The sequence below is a fragment of the Thermobia domestica genome, chromosome 1 (genome assembly GCF_964235325.1).
Source record: "Thermobia domestica chromosome 1, izTheDome1.hap1.1, whole genome shotgun sequence".
Classification (NCBI taxonomy): domain Eukaryota; kingdom Metazoa; phylum Arthropoda; class Insecta; order Zygentoma; family Lepismatidae; genus Thermobia; species Thermobia domestica.
In genome coordinates this window covers 393286288-393308814 of record NC_137454.1, presented here as the reverse complement: position 1 = coordinate 393308814, position 22527 = coordinate 393286288, and the positions used below count along the sequence as shown (strand labels likewise).

Genomic DNA, 22527 nt, shown 5'->3' with positions numbered 1-22527 from the left:
CCTGTTATTCTATTTTTATTTATTTACTTTTTAAAACCAACATTAGCATTACCTTTTGGTGTGGCAATTCCGTAGCCTTTGGAGTCTAAGAGTCCTCCTACTTGCGTGAGATTGCAGTCTCGTTGCACTGCATAATCCAACATGGTGGACTCCATTAAGAAAGCGTAGTCTCCCTCCAACACTCGCTTCACACCTTCTTCATACGTGGATACAAAAACTGACGGCTTTTTACTCTCCATAAACCTCCACATTTTTTGGTAAGTACGTATTTTTGAATCCTGCAAGAAAATATGGAAATTAACTGCATATTTTTCACGCTTTACCCTAGTCAACTGGTTTAAGTTGGACACAAAGAAGCGGGTGAGGTTAGATTTACATCGAAGTTGAACACCCGAGTGTGACGTAATGTCACCTGGTATTATTATGGGGTTAGTGTGGAACAAAACGATTGCGGGGCTTCTAACCCATTCACTCGCCTACGCTCGCTCAGCTATGTTTTGTAACGTAAGTAAATCCTTTTTTATGCAATGTACAGTGTGTCCGTAAAGTCGCGCAACCCAAAGTTTGATTGCGTATATCTTTTGAATCAAGAACGATAAAGATATGAGACTTGAAACAAATATAAGCGTGTTCTGTGTAGATATGTTTGAGATCATGACCAATGTTAGAATTTGTAACGTTTTTTGTGTAGTGACGAAACTGTAAAATAGAAAATGAACAAAATAAAGAAAATCAATATTCAGCTGCAGAAAACTGATTTCCTGTGGGCGAATCCCTGTGTATATGTGCAGTATGTATCAACATTTATTCATTGGCGCAAAAATGTGAAAAAGTTCATGCAGTGTTGCCATGTAAAAAGGCTATTTAATGCAAATCTGTAAAATGAGTTTTTTTTTTTTTTTTTTTACAGAAACGCGGCCCCTATCAACACTGTCGTAAAATTACTGCAACAGGTGTGTCTTAGGTTAATTAATGATAAGTAATGAGAATTTACACATAATTAATAACCTGAGTTTTTATGCCAGCTGCCAGGTGGGTATCTTTTGCGATAAAAACTCAGATTATTATGTGCAAATTCTCATTGCTTACCATTAATTAACCTAAAACACATCTGTTGCAGTAAATTTTACGACAACAGTGTTGACAGGCGCCGCGTTTCTGTAAAAAAAAAAAAAAAAAAAAAAAACACTGGGGCCGCAGTGGCTCAGTGGTAGAGCATTCACTTCTGGTGCTTGGGGTCTCGGGTTCGATCCCAGCCCGCGCCAAGTGAACTTTGTGGTGGACAAGCACATGTACGTGGGTTTCCTCGGGGTTCTCCCGTTTCCTCCCACTTTCTTCATTCCACCATTTCAATCATTACTCATTCACACCGTCTCCTTTAGCCTAACCGGCATATACGTGGGACGTAAAACTCAAAGATTTCATTTCATTAAAAAAAAAACACTCATTTTAGAGATTTGCATTAAATCACCTTTTTACATGGCAACACTGCATGAACTTTGTCACATTTTTGCACCAATGGATAAATGTTGATGCATGCTGCACATATACACAGGGATTCACCCACAGAAAATCAGTTTTATGCAACTAAGTATTGATTTTCTTCATTTTGTACATTTTTTATTTTGCACTTTCGTCAATACACAAAAACGTTACAAATAACATTGGTCATGATCTCAAAAATATCTACATAGTACACGCTTACATTTATTTCAAGTCTCATGTCTTTATCGTTCTTGATTCAAAAGATATACGCAATCAAACTTTGGGTCGCGCAACCTTACGGACACACTGTATATTACGTACAAGCGCAAATAATATTATTTTTTAATCTTATTTTAATGATGAGAGTGTTATGAAAATTAAAAAAAAAAATAATCCTTGGGCCGGGTTTGAACCCACACTAAAAACGATTTTCATTACTGGCCCGTACTCGGCTACGAGGATCGACAGCAGTTGGCGTTTGATTGTGCTATATGGATACTACGTGGCGAGAAACGGATAACTTGAACCAATCAGAAGCGTGTATTTAGCTCCTATGGCTAAAGTCGAGCGTGATTAAAATACATGCAAACTAAGTTTACTTCTCTAAAATATAAAAATGCAATTGATCACAATAGCTCTTTAAAATTGTCCTTTTTGTTTTGAATTATCGCATAAACACAACTAAAAATTTTCCTCCCTTACTTGCCTTCCTTACAAAATATAATACCCAAGAAATAAATAAAATCAAATTATTTCTTTTTGACACAAAACCAGTGTGTGAGATGATATATGTCTGTCTGTGTTGTAGTTTGTTTGTCCGCTATGAAATCCACACTGTCGACTTTATACTTGTAAGCAACTGTAGGGAAGATACTGTAACTGTGAGGTAGGCTATTTAGAATTAGAATTAGAATCTATAAGGGTTGCTAGATTTCTTAGAGAAAAAATAAAGATAATGCTAAATAGCCAGAGCTATGATTTTTTACAAGGGCTTCGGACAAATACGTTTAACGATGAGACCAATGCCTGAATCTCAATGGGGATTATGATAGTTAAATTTACTAAGCTGACCTTCTATTTGAATACTACATTCATAAATCATGTTTAGGTCGCACTAGTGTAAGGTCATATGGACAGTGCTAAAGCAAATCGTCAAATAAATCCCAACATGAATTGCTTTATTCTTATCAAATACAAGAATTCAATTCTCGAACAGTAGCTAACACCTGTTTCATTTAGTTCATTATCACAGTTTTGATATGAAAAATAGTCTTATCTTTGTCACAAACAAGTTCCTTATCATTGAAGATGGAAAGAAGTTTTTTTTTTTAATTTAACAGATGCAAAAGGAAAATCAAGAAATAAAGATAAAAGAGCTAATTGCACTAGAAATGCAACTGATATACTGAGATTGAATTTCGATATTGAATTCTATAAAAAGAATTACCATCTTTCTTCTGCAGGTATGTTTGCTTTATCTTTCACTAACATAATAGATTATTATTTAAAGAAAAGAGACAGGACGAGATTGTATTTGTAGTATTTAGGCCTTTCTGAGTGCGAGTGTTCTTTCCCTCCTCTTCGTTGTTAATGATGGGGTAGCATACTTAAAGTCGTGGCTTGGTCTTTCTGGAGAAAGGGGAGCGGAAATGACGCCATTGTACGAGCGGAGGGGGGCATATTGCCTAAGGCCAGCCCTACCTTCGAATATCAACAATGCTTTAGATTGCTAAGACCACGCCGATTGTATGAACTTTGGGCAACACCGAAAATACTAATAAACTACTTAAAAATCTCTCTTCTCTTATAAGATTTTCGAACGTCATGCTCTTATTGAATATTTATTAAGAACGATTTGCTACTCGAAGCTTTGACCTAGTTACAAATGTGGCTTTGATAGAAGGAAAAGAGAATGAAATGAACTTTTCTGTTGGAAGACTTCAATTTAAAATGACAGCATAAAGTTGTCTCAGAGCTCCGATTAAGATGGGTTGGATTAAAGTTTAGCGTCCCTTTCAGCACCTAGGTTGGACGAGACGTGGAACTACAGTTTAAGGTGGAATAAGAACCACTGTAATGAGTTCAAATTTTTCAAGGCTACTCCACAAGGTATCGAACCTAGAACCTCATGCACCAAAGGCACTAACCCTGCGGGGAGACAACTCAAATTAAGAATAAATAAACTGATATTTACAGTAAAGAGAATCATAGGAAACTAAACTATAAATGACTTTTTACAGTAAAAGCTACTTACTCTTGTACTATAGGCAGCCAACAATGCTTTTCTGCTACGCAGGCTGCATAGAAGCTAGGGAATGTAGATATTATGGATGGGAAACCACTTTTCTAAATATCCTTTGTCATAAGCAACCAATATTTCTTTGCTACTGCAGGTTGCATAGAAACTGGGGAGTATTATAGATTTTAAACGTGATATGGAAAGCCGTTTTTCTACATATTCTTTTAGTATAGGCAGCCTACATTTCTTTGCTTCTGTGCAGGTTGCATATAAGCTAGGGCATATTATAGATTTTGTTTTAAATATGGTAAGCCAATTCTCTACAGTTCATCATAGGCAACCAACAACGCTTTGCTACTGTACAGGTTGCATAGAAATTATGGAATAGCATGGATTGTATTCAATACAACACGTTAAACTCACTGTTATCTGCTAAGATGTTAAGAGCTTCCTTGTGGCTATGTGGATATCATACGCGTGTTTGGCGCGGGATACCCAGGTACTTCCTCCGGTGGGAAATCGTGTGGTTCGGATCCCATATTAAGCTGTTGGTCCACGTTAAGCTGTAAGTCCGCATCTCATATAGCCTCGCTGTTAAACAGGTCACTAAAATCAAATCGAAATTAGTAAAGATGTTAATAGATTGATCCCATTAATGAACTCGGCCGAGATTCACTTTCGTTCAACAGTGGCGGATCTAGAAACTAAAACCTGGGGGCCTGCCAGAGCTCAGATTATAATAGGCATATCATGAGTTTACTATAAACTTTCAAATATATACAGAATAAACTTAAATTATTTTTGTCACTTAAAGACTGGGGAACTTAGATTCCTGGCCCCAGGCTAGATCTGCCTCTGCGTGTGAAGTAACGGACGGACTTCGTACTAACAGTGCAATGTTTTAATTTGCGTGGTTGTAAGAACAGACAAAAAAATATGTAACATAATGTAAGTAACACCAAAATTCAGAACGATAATGGAGGTGTTTTTTTAAAATAAATATACTTGAAACAGCCCATATTAACTTGGATAATTATGATAAATAAACAAACCCACAAAGCGAGAATATTGTTAGAGGTCTATATATTAAAAAAAATCAACATCTGATACGTAAAAGAAAACGCCCTTATTTTCAGAGAAGAAACAGAAAAAAAAAAAGTTAATTGGAGTTTCTTCTTAAAATTCTTAACAGGGATACTGTAATTTTGTCTGATTTATTAGTCATGTAATAAGAGATAGCGCCACTTGTTAAGTCTGTTGCATCCGCCTTAATTACTTCGTCACGTTGTTTTGGGAGGGAAACGAGAATCTTAATTTGCTATTTAATAAGCTTGTTTTCAGTTTATCGCTATCTCCTGAAGATCAATTCCTTCTTGGCTGGAAACCAATTTTTGGCTGATAACATGCAACCACCACTCTTCTTCTTCTTCAGCTTTAAATTGATATAGACTGTGAGATCCTTCCTCTCGAAATAACAACAGCTCAAGCACAAAAATTGCTAACTACATATTAACTCTGGGACGGAACGAGTGTTTACGGATCGAAGATTTTCTTAATCTTGTTTTTGGAAGTTATACATCACGTGTAGGATAATTTCTGTGAATTTATTTTAAATTCATAGTTATACAACGAAAGATCCTAACGCATTTGGAAATCACAGTCAAAAAAATAAGGAATGTAAAAGAACTAAATATTGAGAAAACCAAAATGCTAAAATTTAGTACTTGTTTCATAGCAAACTGCAACTGGTTCTTTCAGGGAAATACAGCGTAATACTTATTTTCCGTCTTGCATCATAGCTACTAGCAGGGACCAGGGCCAGCCCTAGGCAATTTGCCGCCCCGTGTAATGGCATCATTCGCCACCCCTTTCTCCAGAAAGAACAAATCTTAAAAGCCACGATTTGAAGTATGCTACCCCATCATGAACAACGAAGAGGAGAGAAAAAGCACTGCCACGCAGAAAGACCTAAATACTACAAATGCAATCTTGTTCTGTCTGTTTTTTCTTTAAATAACAATCTATTATGTTAGTGAAAGATAAAGCAAAGACACCTGAAGAGGAAAGATGGTAATTCTTTTTATAGAATTCAATATCGAGCTTCAATCTCAATATATCAGTTTGCGTTTCTAGTGCAACTAGCTCTTTTATCTTTATTTCTTGATTTTCCTTCTACATCTGTTAATTAAAAAAAAAAAAAAAACACTTCTTTCCACCTTCAATGATAAGGAACTTGTTTGTGACAAAGATAAGATTAGTTTTCATATCAAAACTATGATAACTAACTAAATGGAACAAATGTTCGTTACTGTTCGAGAATTGAGTTCTGGTATTTGACAACAATCAAGCAATTCATGCTGGGATTTGCTTTAGGATTGTCCATGTGACCTTAAACTAATGTGACCTAAACATAATTTATGAATGTAGTATTCAAATAGAAGATAAGCTTACTAAAAATAACTACCATCCCCATGAAGTCTTGATTCCAACAAGAAATACTTATTTTAAATAATATAGTTATGACAGATTTTGCCACCCCGTACAAATGCACGTGTTTCATATATGGTAGAGCAATTTCAAGGGTGACATAGGGTAATTCCTGCCGACTCCAGATATTTCATCCTAGTTTAACCCTTTAATTGGCAAGCATTGACAGCATTATATTTAAAATATTCAGTTTGTTTTTATGGTGGAACCATTTCTTCCTGATCATAATTTCGTAATTTTTAAAGTATTTTTGCACTTTGGTTACAAAATACAGGGTGTTTATTTCAAACCAACATTGCCACCATAAAATAGGTCTTATGTGTAGCTGCTGAACAGCATTGCCCTATTATGGTCAAATATCATAAGAATACTCTCAGTAATTAGCAAAAGTTTCGTTAAAATATTTTCCTACAGAACAAGAAACCACAAATAAAAAAATAAATAAAAAGAACTTTCGCGGAACGAGGTGATAAAGCTTCTACAATACTAAATTTGACTGCCCCCTGTTGACGAAGATTACAAGCATCTAAAGAAGCGACCCGCAAATCATGTATATGAATATTGTATGAAAGCAATAATGCTAATTAAGTGATCACTGAAGTTATAATTCGTGTGTATAACGCAATAGAATGTGATGTTGCTTACGAGAAACACTGCCAAATAAAAGTTTAAAAATAATTTCATAACCTCTAAATATAAGAATAACCAGCATTAGATAATAATTCTATTCAAATACATTGAACATTGCTCAATATGAATCTTATGGGAGCATGAATATACTTTAAAACAATCTTGGCAACCCACCTTCTTTACAAGGACCTAATCTGGCAAGCGCGCTTAGAAAATTCTAATACTTATGCTCTAAATAAAGTCTGAAATAGAACCTCCCAAAAAATGTTTATTTAATTCCTTCTTCATTTAAGAAGCCAAGACTTTGCAAATACATTTTGGTAGACAGTTTTTCTGAACAAGACTACCTAGTCTGGCTATGAATACTGCAACATTCTAACCAGTAGCGTCTCCTGACGTGGATGTTAGGGCGTTGGCAAGAAAGGAAAAATATATTAACCCTCACAACCATAAGCGATACTAGAGGGGGAATCCCCTCTTCCCAGGAGCAAAGATGGGCCCACCCACATTTTTTTTACTGATCAAAAATATTGTGATAAATTTACCTCCATTTACGCATAATTATTTTAGTGGCATTCGCATTTAGCATTCGAGTATTTAATAGTGACTATACTTTGCCCATCCATCGATTTCCTGAATATAGTCTGTACCTGGAAGTTCTCGCAATTTTCGAAAGTAAGGAACCATGATCGTCACTGCATAATGTCCTCTTTACGCCAACCTATAAATAGCAATTTACTTCTAACAATTTAGTCTGGAAATTATAAAGAGCAATCAAGGAGGATGTTATTACGTAAGGAATACATTTAATTATAATAATTATAGTATAAGTAAATATACCCTCAAAATATGAAACTGAAAGTCAAAAACAAGCAATTATTTACTTACAGTTACGTGAATTTCAGCTCAAGTCGTCTTTCTTTGCGTATAAACCTCTGGATTACTGTTTTAGAAACAGTAATAGGGGTCCGAAACCGTAAGTCTTGAGGATGACCCACTAACGACAAAGTAAATGAAAATTAGGGAAATAAAAAGGCAGAATGGAAAACTGTTTTGTAGCTTAACGTCCAGGCTTTTTTTTTCCTTTTTGCATCAACTGACACTTCCAACACAACTTGGATCGAGAAAAAAATGATGTTTCTTTTCACCGTACTCCTTACACGTATTTTAGGAAGAAGTCGATTGCACCATTAACTTTTGAATTGAATGATATGTTTAGCAATAAAAAAAAGTGCGTAGATCATACCCCCCTCTCACCCCCAAAAATGTTTACCTTATCGTTATAAAATATCTGTACATCCACAAATAAATCAGACTTGGCAACGCTTGAGAGAAGCAGAAAACTCAAAACGTTGCTTTCCTAACCAACGCCTTGGATCACAAAAGCACGAGGTGAGGAACACGAAACGCATGCACAATAGGGGTCTTCGAAAGCAGTGAAAATTCAGCCAAAGCGTTGCTAACGACTTACTCGCAGAGTTGCCTCTTCAAAACATAACGGAGACCGCACAGCACTTCTCTGTTCTTTTGCACTTCAACAGTTGATTCTGTCTCGTTGGAAATAAAAAATCCCAAGTTCTGACGATCCATTTAATTAAATTAAAATACTCTTTTCTTCATTTTTCGTTGGGCGTTAACACACGACTTGCACACCCAGAGAAGACGCTACTGATTGTAACCCGTACAGGGAAATAGCACTGATAACACTGTACAGAGTTGGAAAATCAGGAAATGCAATTTTCAACAGGCTTTAAAAAAATAAAGTTGCTGTACCGCACAATCCAGCGGTTCCTTGATACTAGGTTCGTTAAGGATCTTCTAAGATAAGACCGTCCAGAAAGTGCAAGAACTCCAGAAGCCGTTAAAGCAATAGCCGGCGCGTGTGAGGAGAAATTCCGTACGAGAAAAGTATATAATGGTCTGTGATATAAGCATCTCCAAGCGAATGATACGCCAGGCTAATCAGAAACGATCTTGATCTTCGAGCGTCCGAAGATTTTCTGACATTTTGTCTGCAGGCGCAAAGGAAGCATAAATATGAACGCCTGCTTCAGCAGCACGCGAATAATGGGCATAGACAATTTTCCTTCACCGATGGGAAGCTGTTCAGAATCGAAAAGAATTTCAATGGCCAAAATGATCTAAAAACTTCATCGTCTCTGAAAGCTAGGAACAAGGTCTCGAAAATTCAGAGACTCTCATCCCATCTGGCGAGGAGTGAGCTATGCTGGGAACACATGTCTTCATTTTTGTAAGAAATTCATGAAAACTTGTCGCTGTGCTGGAGCCATAGCGAAGAACTAGATCATCATTCTGTTCAGGACGTCTCGATGGACTTCCCAGTAAGATTCTGCTGCTCTCTACATCCCCGACTATTTGTAGCGTTTGCAAAGCGTTTTTACTGCTCATGCATACGCTTGGAATACGCTGACCATGTATTTAAATGTGGATGGCTAATCACAAACGCGAAAGCAATAAAAACGCGGAGAAAACGTCAGCTCAAGCGTATTTGGTCTGTTTCGAAACAATAGACGGTCTGCTGTTTAAAAGATGTCAAAAGGAAGGGGGAAAAAAGGAAAGACGTGTTGCCAAGCAAGGAGATTTTAGTAAGAAACAGCTGTTTTGTGCAGAGTACTGGAACTCTGCTATTATGGACCTGGACTTATGGAAAAAAGACCTGGAAACCCTGACTGGCTCACAGTATGATTTATAATTCTGGCGAAAGTAAAGTTACCAAATAGCCACCTTGGTCGCGTTCGCTCTAGGGGGTAACGCTTCGAAAACGCATTGTGAAATAGCCACACACTACAAGACGAAATCAACCGAGGAGTGTCTGGAGAACAATATGTCTGACTTTATATCCATCGATGACTGGTTCTTTACCAGCCTTGACCTTAATTCTCTAGATTACAATGTATAGGTAATGCTTGGGGGTATTATCTGCAAGAAAATTCTTCCTACAATTGACAGTTTGAACCGCTGTTTACAGTTTTTTGCTGCAGTGGCGGGAATTCGCCCGGAGACAGTGCGTGCTGCAATAAACAACTAGTCCGCTCTGATCCTGTGCTCGTGCTGTCGGCAGAAATTTTAAAGTGTATGATTGGTGCATACTGTTATCTGAGCTTCATACAGGGGCGGCTCTAGAATATTTTATACCCTAGGCGAAAAACGTCTGTGCCCTTCATAATCTCCTTCTCCCCAAAACCTGAATCAAAGTGAAGTCTTATCACCCCTGACATTTTTACCTCATAATAACATTGTTACCATTTGATTAAGCACTAAATAAAATAAAACTTATTTCCGGTACCTTTCTCTATGGTACTAATAAGTAATCTATAAGCCAATTATTAATAAAATATTGCTGTCACTGGCGCAAATTCCGTAGGGGATGAGAGGACATGTCCCCTCCAATCTTGGAACTGGAGGGACTGTCCTCTAATAATCGGATTTGAAATGTGTTTTTTTGGGAGAAATATGATGATTTGTGTCCGATTGCCGCAAAGGAAAGTGAGATGAAATTGAGGTCTCCCCCCAGAATAAATCTCAAATCCGCCTCCCAATGTTGAAGACAGCTTTGCTCCCTTGATCCTCTACAGCATTTTTTTTCAATCTCATAAATATTTTGAACACCGCTTAAAAAAAAAAAAAAAAGAAAAAGATTATGGGAACGGCTTTATGGCAGTCGCCTAGGTTGTCTATATGGACGAGCCGGCCCTGGCTTCATATCATTTACGTACATTAAATTACCTTTCACAATATTGCTGTTTTAAATTTTTCCTTTCTAACAGTATTTATGGCCAGATTAGGTATAAATATGGAAGGTTTCAATTAATTTCCAGAATCATGAAATAAATAGAGAGGTGCTGTGAATCTGTTATAAAGATCAATAAAAAGTTCCATTGACTTACCCTAAAAAATGTCATGGTAGATCCTCCTTCGAGAGTGCCGTAGGAGATATCCGTTTGGTCCGCGAGATCTTCAGCACTCTCAATGGGCGTGATCATCCGTTCGACAGTGAGGAAAGCTGCCAAGTTGGCCGTGTACGACGAAATAATGATGAGAGTGAAGAACCACCAGATGCCGCCGACGATTCTAGTGGAGGTGGCCTGTGAAAGAAATCAACTTCCCTCAGGATAACCCCTGTTAACACTTCATTCAGAACAATGCACTAGTCATACCACAGAAGCCAATTATCCTCACAGTCAGTTTCCAGCAAAGATTCCTGAATTAAGGCTATTTGTGAGACCAGACGAGGCAGAATTTTCATGATAAGATACGACACAGAATTCTCCCAGTAGAAACTGATACTCTTTCCGAAACGTGGCTTAATTTTCATGACAACTTCTCGAAACGAAACATCACTCTTGTCTCAGAGGCAACTTTATCCGCAAACTTCTTGTTGAAAATAGGTTTAGGTCTAATTTGCAAAAATTAACACGTTATAGCACAGATGACTGACATACACGACGCTATTTGAACAGTGATGCCAAGGTTTCAAGTATTCGGGTAGTTCACATATTGAAATGTTCCTTTGGTTCAGACACTGAAATGTTAGTACATGTTAAATATACTAAGGTTAAGAAGTGAGTTTACAAAAGATGAAGGATTTAGATTTCTGGGCTTTCGGCATCTAAGGCCATTTAGCCCTTCACGTCTTTGAGGGATGACGTCCCTCGGCGAGCACACAATCCGGGAAAAGGGAAAGAAGCGGCCTGGGACCTATAAGTTAGGTACCACCCCGACATTTGCCTGGTGTGAATAAGGGAAACCCAGGAAAACCTCATTCAGGGTGGTTGGCCTGAAAAAGCGTTTTATGCTCTTTCGACTAAGTGCTCCCACCGGGAATCGAACCCGGGAACGCTCGCACCGACGGTGAGTTTACAAAAGAAATGTATGAGAACTATACGATTTTAATCTATCAATGCAAACCGAAATATTAAAAACTTTTGCTCGAATTTCTGCACTATTAACATTTTATGATCTGCTTTCATGTCTGCCCGGCGTCTGTGAAGCAAGAGTGGGTACAGGGAGTATCGTACCCCCTGGAGCCGCCAGTGCTGTTGCGGCCATCACGGAATTCAGTGCTATCACTGTGGCAGTCGTCGCGTTGCCGGCAAGCGACTGTACTCTAGAAAGCTAGCTTCAGTAGTAGGGACCGACGTATGGCGAACTGAGTCAGCAAAAATTCCTCGATTCTGATTGGCTGAGAGAGGTCACGTGACGTTAGGCCCCGCCCACGCGGGAAATTCAAATTTCCAGGTCACGTGGTATGATGACCCGCGGGGAAATCCCTCACTAATTTGTTCCCTTTTACGGGTAAGATGTGTGATTCTGATTGGTTGATAGCTGTCACGTGATTTTAGACCCTGCGATATTTGAAATTCGTTCCCTTTTACGGGTAAGATGAGTGTTTATGATTGGCTGATAGAGGTCACGTGATCTTAGGCCCTGGGATTTTTAAAATTCGTTCCCTTTTATGGGTAAGATGAGTGGTTTGGTACCTTGAATTTGATTGGTTGATAGCGGTCACATGATCTTAGACCCTGGGTTTTGAAATTTGGGTATCCTCTTTGATGAGTGCTTTGGTACCTCGATTCTGATTGGCCGACAGAGGTTACATGATCTTAGACCCGCCACACGGTGAACAGGTCACATGGTATGACGTCATGTTTTACCCTTGCGGGGAAATCCATCACTAATTCGTTTCCTTTTACGGGTAAGATAAGTGCTTTGGTACCTTGATTCTGATTGGATGATAGAGATCACGTGATTTTAGGTCCAAGGATTTTTGAAATTAGGGTGTCCTTTCTGATGTATACTTTGGTATCTCGATTCTGATTGGCCGACAGAGGTCACATGATTTTAGACCCGCCACACAGTGAACAGGTTACATGGGAAAACCCCTCACTTATTTGTTTTATTTTATGTGTAAGATGCGTGTTTTGGTACCTCAATTTTGATTGGTGGATAGAAGTCACATGATCTTAGCCCCCCCCCCCAGTTCATGAGGGAAATACAGAGCGATATGACGGCGATCCATCCTAGACCGGGATCTTAGAATTTAGTTCCCTTTTTATGGTTATGCGTAAAGTTCCCATGAAGGGTTCAACCTCCTCCTTAAATAACCCTTTTTTGGCATCATGATATTGTACTGAAGTTTACATTAAATATTATCGTTCTCTTTGGCAGATAAGATGATTCTTACCTTGATGGAGATCCTGTCCTTGAATTAGTAGCCTATGTCTCTGGAAGTAACAATGGTGAAAGAGGGTTGTCGCTTGTAGATTTCTTATAACACATTGTTGTGAGTTTAAGCGATTTTTTAAACGCTCAGTAAGCGCTTCAATTATGGAAACAGTGTTGCCAGATTTTTCTTACCTAAACTGCTCCGATTCTTTTCGAAACGGTTCCGCAGAGTACAAGAAATTTTAAACTAAAAAATTTTTCGAACTAAAAAAATTTCAAAACTAAAAAAATTTTAAACAAAAATTTTCAAACAAAAAATTTTGAAACAAAAAAGTTTCAAACAAAAAATTTTCGAACCCAAAAAAAATTTCGAACTAAAAAATTTTGAAACAAAAAAAGTTTCAAACAAAAAAATTTTCGAACCCAAAAAATTTCGAACTAAAAAAAAATTGAAACAAAATTTTGTCGAACTAAAACATTTTTTAAAAACAAAAGTTTCGAACTAAAGATGTAAACCACATCTAAAAATTTTCAAATCAAACTTTTTATCGAACTAAACTTTTAAAATTTTCGAACTAGAAATTTAAACCAAGTTTAAGAAAAAATCCTAAGAAATGTTTTTCCAGGAATCGAACTCAGGTCTTTCAAACCAAAGATGTGTATGCTAACCGCTTAAATGAATTCGGTTTTAATCGATCTTGGTGGGTTTCGAACCATGGTCCTTGAAAAGGATACACATATACTTTAAGAAAATAAATCTGACAGTGTAACGCTTCTCAAATCCAACTTTTTATCGAACTAAACTTTTAAAATTTTCGAACTAGAAATTGAAACCAAGTTTTAGAAAAATCCTAAGAAATGTTTCTCCAGGAATCGAACTCAGGTCTTTCAAACCAAAGATGTGTATGCTAACCGCTTAAATGAATTCGGTTTTAATCGATCTTGGTGGGTTTCGAACCATGGTCCTTGAAAAGGATATACATATACTTTAAGAAAATAAATCTGACAGTGTAACACTTCTCAAATCAAACTTTTTATCGAACTAAACTTTTAAAATTTTCGAACTAGAAATTGAAACAAGTTTTAGAAAAATCCTAAGAAATGTTTCTCCAGGAATCGAACTCAGGTCTTTCAAACCAAAGATGTGTATGCTAACCGCTTAGCTATGAATGAATTCGGATTTAATCATGCTTGGAGGGTTTCGAACCATGGTTCTTGAAAAGGATACACTTATACTTTAAGAAAATAAATCTGACAGTGTAACGCTTCCGTTCGTGGATTAAAATAAAATGCTGATAGACTTCTTTGTGTGACGACATAGAAGCACATATGATTGAAAATGCAAACGTCAGCGGATCGCATTACTTTTTGTTTTACTACGAACGTGTCAGCATGATTCATGGAAAAAAAGCAAACATTGACATTCTCGTATGGAATATGAGGAAAATGAAATGTCGTCACAGTTACGACAGGTAGTGACATGATCCTGACAGAAAGCATTTGGGTTCAGAACTGCGATACTATATGATGTAACTATTGAGAAACTTGAATGACGTCACGATCGATTGTTACACATCGTTTTCGTTCGTGATTCATGACAAAAGCAGCGAGCGTTTTGATTGGTTCGTTGTGATGTCATTTTATAAATTTCCTCGTTTCTGATTGGCTGACGGTGACATCGTTTTCGCAGCGACCTAAATAAAAATCTAAATTTCATTTTTCAAATCCTACATCGCTCTCAACTATCGAGTGAAGAAGATCTCCTTTTAAAAGTGTTTTCATTTAAGCTTCATTGCACCGATTTTTTATTCATTGAATTGAGGTAAGTTCAGTGAGATTTTATTTGTCACACAAGATTCGAAAATCATTTGTGGGCGGATCACGAATACAGTGTTTTACTTTTAGTACGAAATATTTAGACTATGAGGAATTAGTGGAATGGGAAAGTGAGAGTACGAATCAGGAACCCCCACACATTAGAAGTAAGCACGAGAAATGATATGGTTTAGCGACCCTTCAGCGAGCGCCCGTCGGGAATTGAACCATGGCCAGAAAAATGTGTGTGCTTAGTTTTGAAAAGAATGCATTACAAAATTTCAGAAACTATGCCTGAGAATAATATGGTTCGATTCCCTTTGAAAGCATTAGCGGCCCCTTCAGCTTAACGTGATATTCGAGCAATCACCTGGGATTGAACCAAGGCCAGAGGTGTGTACGTCAACCATTTAGCTTAGTTTTGAAAAGAATGTATGATAACGCATGAGAATATTAAATTTCAGAAAAGGCTTGACAGCGATCCGATGTGGGAAAGCAAACCCCCACCGAGGATTGAACCAGAGCCTTCCACGTTAGAAGCATGTACGCTAACCACTTAGCCACGAGTGCATGAATATGTGGTTAAAAGATTTACGCTATACAGATTTTGTTTTGACAATTACGTATGTATAACGTTAATGGTTGGTGAATCTCTTCAACTTGCAAACGCATCATTTAAAGGTCGTTGTGAGTAGAAAAAATGCTTACGCGTACATTGTCACATCTCAGTACTGTTGAAACATTCATTCATGCATTCTTTTTTTATCGCTATAGAATGGTAGGTCAGTTACATGCTGATGTAATTGTTTCGAGTTTGACAGCAATAAAACACACATTTCAGTAACATAATTATTTTTTAAAAAACTTTGATTTTTAGTACACGTGCTTTCATAATGAGATTCTGAACGTCACCGCCAGGAATCAAACTCAGGACCTTTACATGAATTGCTTAGTTAAGAATTTATCATGAATGTTATGATTTCCAGAACTAAGCGGTTAGCATACGTGCCTTTGGCGTGGGAGACCAGGGTTCGATTCCCGGCGGGGAGCTCATGTGGTTCGGATTCCACGTTAATCAGTAGGTCCACGTCTCATATAGCCTCGCTGCTGAAAGGGACGCTAAACTAAAAAAATCAACTCAAATTCACGCTGCTCAATTCCTTTTTTCCCATTACATATTTGTTTTACCGTACCTGTTTGTTTGTTTTCATTTTTAATCATGGTCCAATCGGGTTTTACTGTTCGCAATGAAATCACTCGTCATTATAGACGATTTATGTACGTTTATGTATTATGAGGCGTGTACGTCAGTCATTTAGCTTAGTTTTGAAAAGAATGTATGATAACGCGTGAGAATATTAAATTACAGAAAAGGCTTGACATGCCCCGACGTGGAAAGCAAACCCACCGAGGCTTGAACCAGGACCTTCCACGTCCGAACCATGTACGCTAACCGCTTAGTCACAATAATAATAAAAAAAAAATACGCTATACAGATTTTGTTTCGACAATTACGTATGTGTATCGTTAATGTTCGATGAGTCTCTTCAACTTGCAAACGCATCATTTAAAGGTCGTTGTGAGTGGGGAAAAAAAAATGCTTACGCGTACTTTATCACATCTCAGTACTGATGAAACATTCATTCATTTCATGCATTCTTTTTATCACTATAGAATGGTAAGTCAGTTAAATGCTGATGTAGTGCTCTCGAGTTTGACAGCAATAACGCATTTCAGTAACATAATTATTTTAAAAAAAACTTTGATTTCTAGTACATATGCTTTCATAATGAGATTCTGAACGTCACCGCCAGGAATCAAACTCAGGACCTTTACATGAATTGCTTAGTTAAGAATTTATCATGAATGTTATGATTTCCTGTTTATCAGGTGATTAAGATTTTTCTTTCTTCTTTTCTTTTGTAGTAAATTCACGCTGCACAATTCCTTTTTTCCCATTACATATTTGTTTTACCGTACCTGTTTGTTTGTTTTCTCCTTTTATTAACCATGGCCGAATCGGGTTTTACTGTTCGCAATGAAATCACTCGTCATTATAGACGATTTAACATTGAGGGCAGAATGCTCGAAATTCAATTCAACGCACCGCCCGTAGGAACCGATATCATACAGTATGTACATAATAGTTTCCAAGCAATGCTGGACCATTTGTTAGCCAATGTCGACGATGAGGCGATGGTTGGTTTATCAGTAATATCACCACGCAACACGAATAAACCGTTTTGGGTGAGTTTTCGCCAAGCGCGAAACCTGACACTGGAAACGATGTGGGCCTCGTTCGAAAGAGTGTTACAAAGTAACAATGCATTTCTCCTGCACGAACCATTCACCGTGCATTTTCATCGTGTGGATATTCCACGTGGCTATGGTGGTTTGCGGCAAGGAGTACTTCAAAATGAAGAATTATTACGTTGCAAGCGAGGGATTGTACGTGTAAGAAATCAAGATTCAAGGTGCCTGGCGTACGCCCTTGTTATTGCTATTGGCCTGAAAAAATACAAGAATGTAGATGTAAAACGACATAAGCAATATAAAGATCAATCAAAATGTGTTGTGGACGATGAAGTGAATGCATTATGTGCAAATGCAGGAGTGAATTTGGATCATGGTGCCAGTGTAAATGAAATACGACAATTCCAGGCATACCTCAAAGAATATAAAATTACAGTGTATACTAGTTTCACAGGTCATGATATCATGTACGAGGGGCCCAACGATGAAAATCGCACTCCCATAAATTTGATTTGTTTAGCTGGCCATTTTGACATCATTCAATCTTTAACTGCTTGTTTTGCAACCAATTTCTACTGTGAGGCGTGCCATAAAAAGTATGATCAGCGTAACAGACATGTAAAAAATTGTCCTGTAACGTGCTCCAAATGTCTACAGAGACCTCTATGCGACAAGAACCAAACGCTAGTGCTGTGTAACGACTGCAATCGTCAATTTTACGGCGAAGAATGTTTTAATAATCATCGTAATATTGTATATCATCATGGGGAACCTGTATGCAAAATGGTGAAGCAATGTACTAGATGTTACAGAGTATATTCCTTTGTACGAAGTGGAGAACGCCTTCATGATTGTAATGAGATCTTTTGCAATGTTTGTAAGAAGATTGTTCCGGGATCCCATCAATGTTTTATGCTTCCTGATCGACAATGCTTGAAACCTGGTGTTCCTTCACTCATGCACGCAAAGAAAGCCTTGTTGATATTCTATGATATAGAATCTATGCAGGACACGAATATTGGCGATAATACGTATGTACACATTCCAAATTTATTGGTTGCACAACAAGTATGTTATGCATGTGTTGAAAACAATAATATCCAGCAGTCTTGCAGTACGTGTGGTCAGCGCCAGCATATTTTCCAAGGAGAGGATCCAGTTTATGATTTTCTCCAGTACTTGCGGGAACGTCGTCCCAATATAAATAGGATTTTCTGTGTCGCGCACAACTCGAAGGGCTACGATGGACATTTCATCCTAAAGACCATGGTAGAACAATGCCAATGGAGACCTGACGTCATATTAAATGGGACCAAGATACTGAGTTTAACCTTGAATAATCTGACGTTCATTGACTCGTTGAACTTCCTACCTATGGCATTAAGTAAATTGTCAAAAGCGTTCAATTTACCCGCAACCAAAGGCTACTTCCCGCATTTCTTCAACACCAAGGAGAATCAATCGTATATTGGACCACTTCCAGAAACGAAGTATTATGGTGCAGATGAAATGGCCGTCGAAGACAGAAACAAGTTCATGCAGTGGTACAACGATCATCGTAATGACACGTTTGATTTTCAGAAAGAAATTCTCAAGTATTGTATTCAAGATGTCAATGTACTGCGGCAAGCATGCGTTTCGTTTATGACGTCATTTGAAACAGAAACCAAAGTGAATCCCTTCTTGGAGACGATCACGATTGCCAGTGCTTCCAATTTAGTATTCCGCCGGAATTTCCTTAAACCCAACACCATAGGAATTCTACCGGCACATGGCTATCGATGGAGAAGTACCCAATCGATCGCTGCAATGCAATGGCTGGCCTACATTGAAAAAAGCGAAGGAAAACAAATCTTACATGCGGCCCGACAAAAAGAAGTGTTTATTGCGGGATTCCATGTTGATGGTTACTACCAAGATCCTGAGACGTTAGAGGAGCACATCTACGAGCATGCCGGCTGCTTTTACCACGGGTGTAAAGTATGTTTTACTACAGGCCGTAATCAGCCCATCTACAACAATCCAGAAGACACCATGGAATTCCGTTATGAACGAACGCAACGAAAAAATGCAAGACTGCGTGAATTGGGGTACATTGTACATGAAATGTGGGAGTGCGAATTTAATCAGTTCTTAAAACAAAATCCTGCAATGGCGACGTATCTGAAGAATCACCCGTACATGAACCGCAGACCATTAAATCCAAGAGATAGTTTTTTTGGAGGAAGGACCAATTGCGTGAAATTGTACCACCAAGTCGACGAAAAAGCGGGGGAAGTAATAAAATATTTCGATATTGTCTCGCTTTATCCTTATGTAAATAAGTGTGCTAAATACCCTGTAGGGCATCCACGAATTTATCTACAGGGTGATGAAAATATACCACCAATAAAAAAAGTCAATGGTCTAATCAAAATGACGATATTACCAAGTCGCCATCTTTATCATGGTCTCCTGCCTTACCGATGTAACAAGAAACTACTCTTTCCACTGTGTGCTGCGTGTGCCGAAGAAATGAACCCAGACCCTACAGCAACGTGTACGCACAACGACCAGGAGCGGTGCCTCACTGGAACATGGGTATCATATGAAATACAGAAAGCAGTAGAATTAGGATATCAACCAGTGGAAATTTTTGAAATTTGGGATTATGACATTGAACAATATGATCCCATCACGAAAACAGGTGGCTTGTTCACGGAATATATCAATACGTTTTTGAAATCAAAAATGGAAGCGTCTGGCTGGCCTAGTTCCTGTGTGACCGAAGAAGACAAATCAAAATTCATACAAACCGTCCTGGAGCGTGAAGGTATTGCATTGGATCCGTCCAAAATTGAAAATAATCCTGCACGAAGAAGTTTATCTAAGCTTTGTGTGAACGCTCTATGGGGAAAGCTTTGCCAAAGATCAAACTTTAGCCAGACCACAATTATTGATCGGCCGGAAGAATTTTATGAAAAACTCACTTCCCCCGACATTAAACTCCATCAAATTGTACCCATCAATGATACGATGTTGTATGCGTTCTGGGAGTACAATGAACATGTGCCTGTTCAAAACCGAAACACCAATGTCGTGTTAGGTGCATTTACAACATGTCAGGCACGCCTGGAACTGTACAAGTACCTGGAAATGTTGCAGGAACGTGTTTTATATTTCGACACGGATTCTGTAATATTTACGGAGAAGCCCGGGGAGCCAACCATTGAACCTTCAACGTACTTGGGATGCTTATCGAATGAGATGGAGTCTTACGGACCACGAGCATACATCAAAACATTTGTCAGTGGAGGACCAAAAAATTACAGCCTAGAAATATACAATCCGGATACCAACGTCACCAGTTACATATGCAAAATTAGAGGATTTACATTAAATTACAATGCAGGACAACAATTAAATTTCAATACGCTAAAAGAAATGATTACAAATCAATGCCGTGGACAAGTCACCATCACTATCCCCCATAAGATATGCAGGACCAAAGACCATACCATCGTCACACGCAAAGAAGAAAAAATGTACAGTATCCAGTACACAAAACGTCGATTTAAAGAATTCAATTCTTATGATACGGTTCCGTACGGGTACCTTAAAAAACAGAAGATGGAACTGGAAAAAGAAGATGAAGAAGAAAAAACTGTAAATACCCAATAAGGCCGCCATTTCTTTTTTCCTTTTCCTTTTTCCCTTCCTTAACCACAAAGCAGCAACACCAACAAGAAAATGAAGTACCCACAAGAGTTCATAAATCATCAACATCACCATCAGTGGAAGAAATGCAGAATCCCGTACCGAAGGGGGGGAACCTTGACCATAAAGCAGCAACACCTAGAAAAATGCAGTACCCAGAAAAAGTGCGTAAACATCCATCAGTGGATGAAATGTACCCGAGGAGGAAGATGAGCCTAAACAGATCCATCATTTACGAGTAAGTTTTATTTCTCTCTTATCAATATTGACTCATTTTTATTGTTTCAGAAAAAAGAAATTCTTAAAGTAATCCGTCGTTTCTTCTTTTTCTTTACAGGATACGTCTACAACATTCGAAGATGATGACACGTCCAACATATTCATTAAACTAGATCCTGTATTTATTATGTTAATAAACATGTATAGGAAGACCACATACTTTTCGTTAAAATACAACAAGTTGAAAAAAAAATATGTTTTATTATTTCTTGAAACCCTGAACACTTGTTTTCAAATAAATGGTAATCTTGAAAATTTAAGGTGGAAAATATATCCAAGATTTGGTTTACATGATTTTGTTCGAAAAAATAATTAAAGAATTTTTTAGTGTCCAAAATTTGGTTTTTAATTTAGTTCGAAAAAAATTTGGATTTGAAAACTTTCAAATGTGGTTTACAACTTTAGTACGAAACTTGTTTTTAAAAATTGGTTCGAAATTTTTTGTTTAAATTTTTAGTTCGAAAAATTTTGATTTGAAAATTTAGTTCGAAAGTTTTTAGTTTAAAATATTTTTCGACAAATTTTTAATTTTTTTAGTTCGAATTTTTTTTTGGGTTCGAAAATTTTTTGTTCGAAAATTTTTTGATTTGAAAATTTAGTTCGAAAGTTTTTAGTTTAAATTTTTTAGTTCGAATTTTTTTGAAATTTTTGTTTCAAAATTTTTAGTTCGAAATTTTTTTTGTTTGAAAATTTTTGTTTAAAATTTTTTTAGTTTTGAAATTTTTTTAGTTCGAAAAATTTTTTAGTTTAAAATTTCTTGTACTCTGCGGAACCGTTTCGAAAAGAATCGGAGCAGTTTAGGTAAGAAAAATCTGGCAACACTGTTTCCATTAATGAAGCGCTTACTGAGCAATAAATCGCTTAAACTCACAACAATGTGTTATAAGAAATCTACAAGCGACAACCCTCTTTCACCATTGTTACTTCCAGAGACATAGGCTACTAATTCAAGGACAGGATCTCCATCAAGGTAAGAATCATCTTATCTGCCAAAGAGAACGATAATATTTAATGTAAACTTCAGTACAATATCATGATGCCAAAAAAGGGTTATTTAAGGAGGAGGTTGAACCCTTCATGGGAACTTTACGCATAACCATAAAAAGGGAACTAAATTCTAAGATCCCGGTCTAGGATGGATCGCCGTCATATCGCTCTGTATTTCCCTCATGAACTGGGGGGGGGGGGCTAAGATCATGTGACTTCTATCCACCAATCAAAATTGAGGTACCAAAACACGCATCTTACACATAAAATAAAACAAATAAGTGAGGGGTTTTCCCATGTAACCTGTTCACTGTGTGGCGGGTCTAAAATCATGTGACCTCTGTCGGCCAATCAGAATCGAGATACCAAAGTATACATCAGAAAGGACACCCTAATTTCAAAAATCCTTGGACCTAAAATCACGTGATCTCTATCATCCAATCAGAATCAAGGTACCAAAGCACTTATCT

The 22527-nt window shown here is 37.5% G+C and overlaps 1 protein-coding gene across 5 annotated transcripts in view; it reads right to left on the bottom strand.

Moving 5' to 3' along the window:
- Window positions 1-22527, bottom strand: part of LOC145665261 (glutamate receptor ionotropic, kainate 2) — a 1060711-nt gene that overhangs the window by 37554 nt on the left and 1000630 nt on the right. For all 5 annotated transcript variants that reach the window (XM_081732555.1, XM_081732559.1, XM_081732565.1 and 2 more), the window contains 2 exons: window positions 10750-10947; window positions 53-278 (listed from right to left, as the gene is read on the bottom strand). In XM_081732555.1, coding sequence (XP_081588681.1) covers window positions 53-278; window positions 10750-10947 — 424 coding nt within the window. The remainder of the gene's footprint in view (window positions 1-52; window positions 279-10749; window positions 10948-22527) is intronic.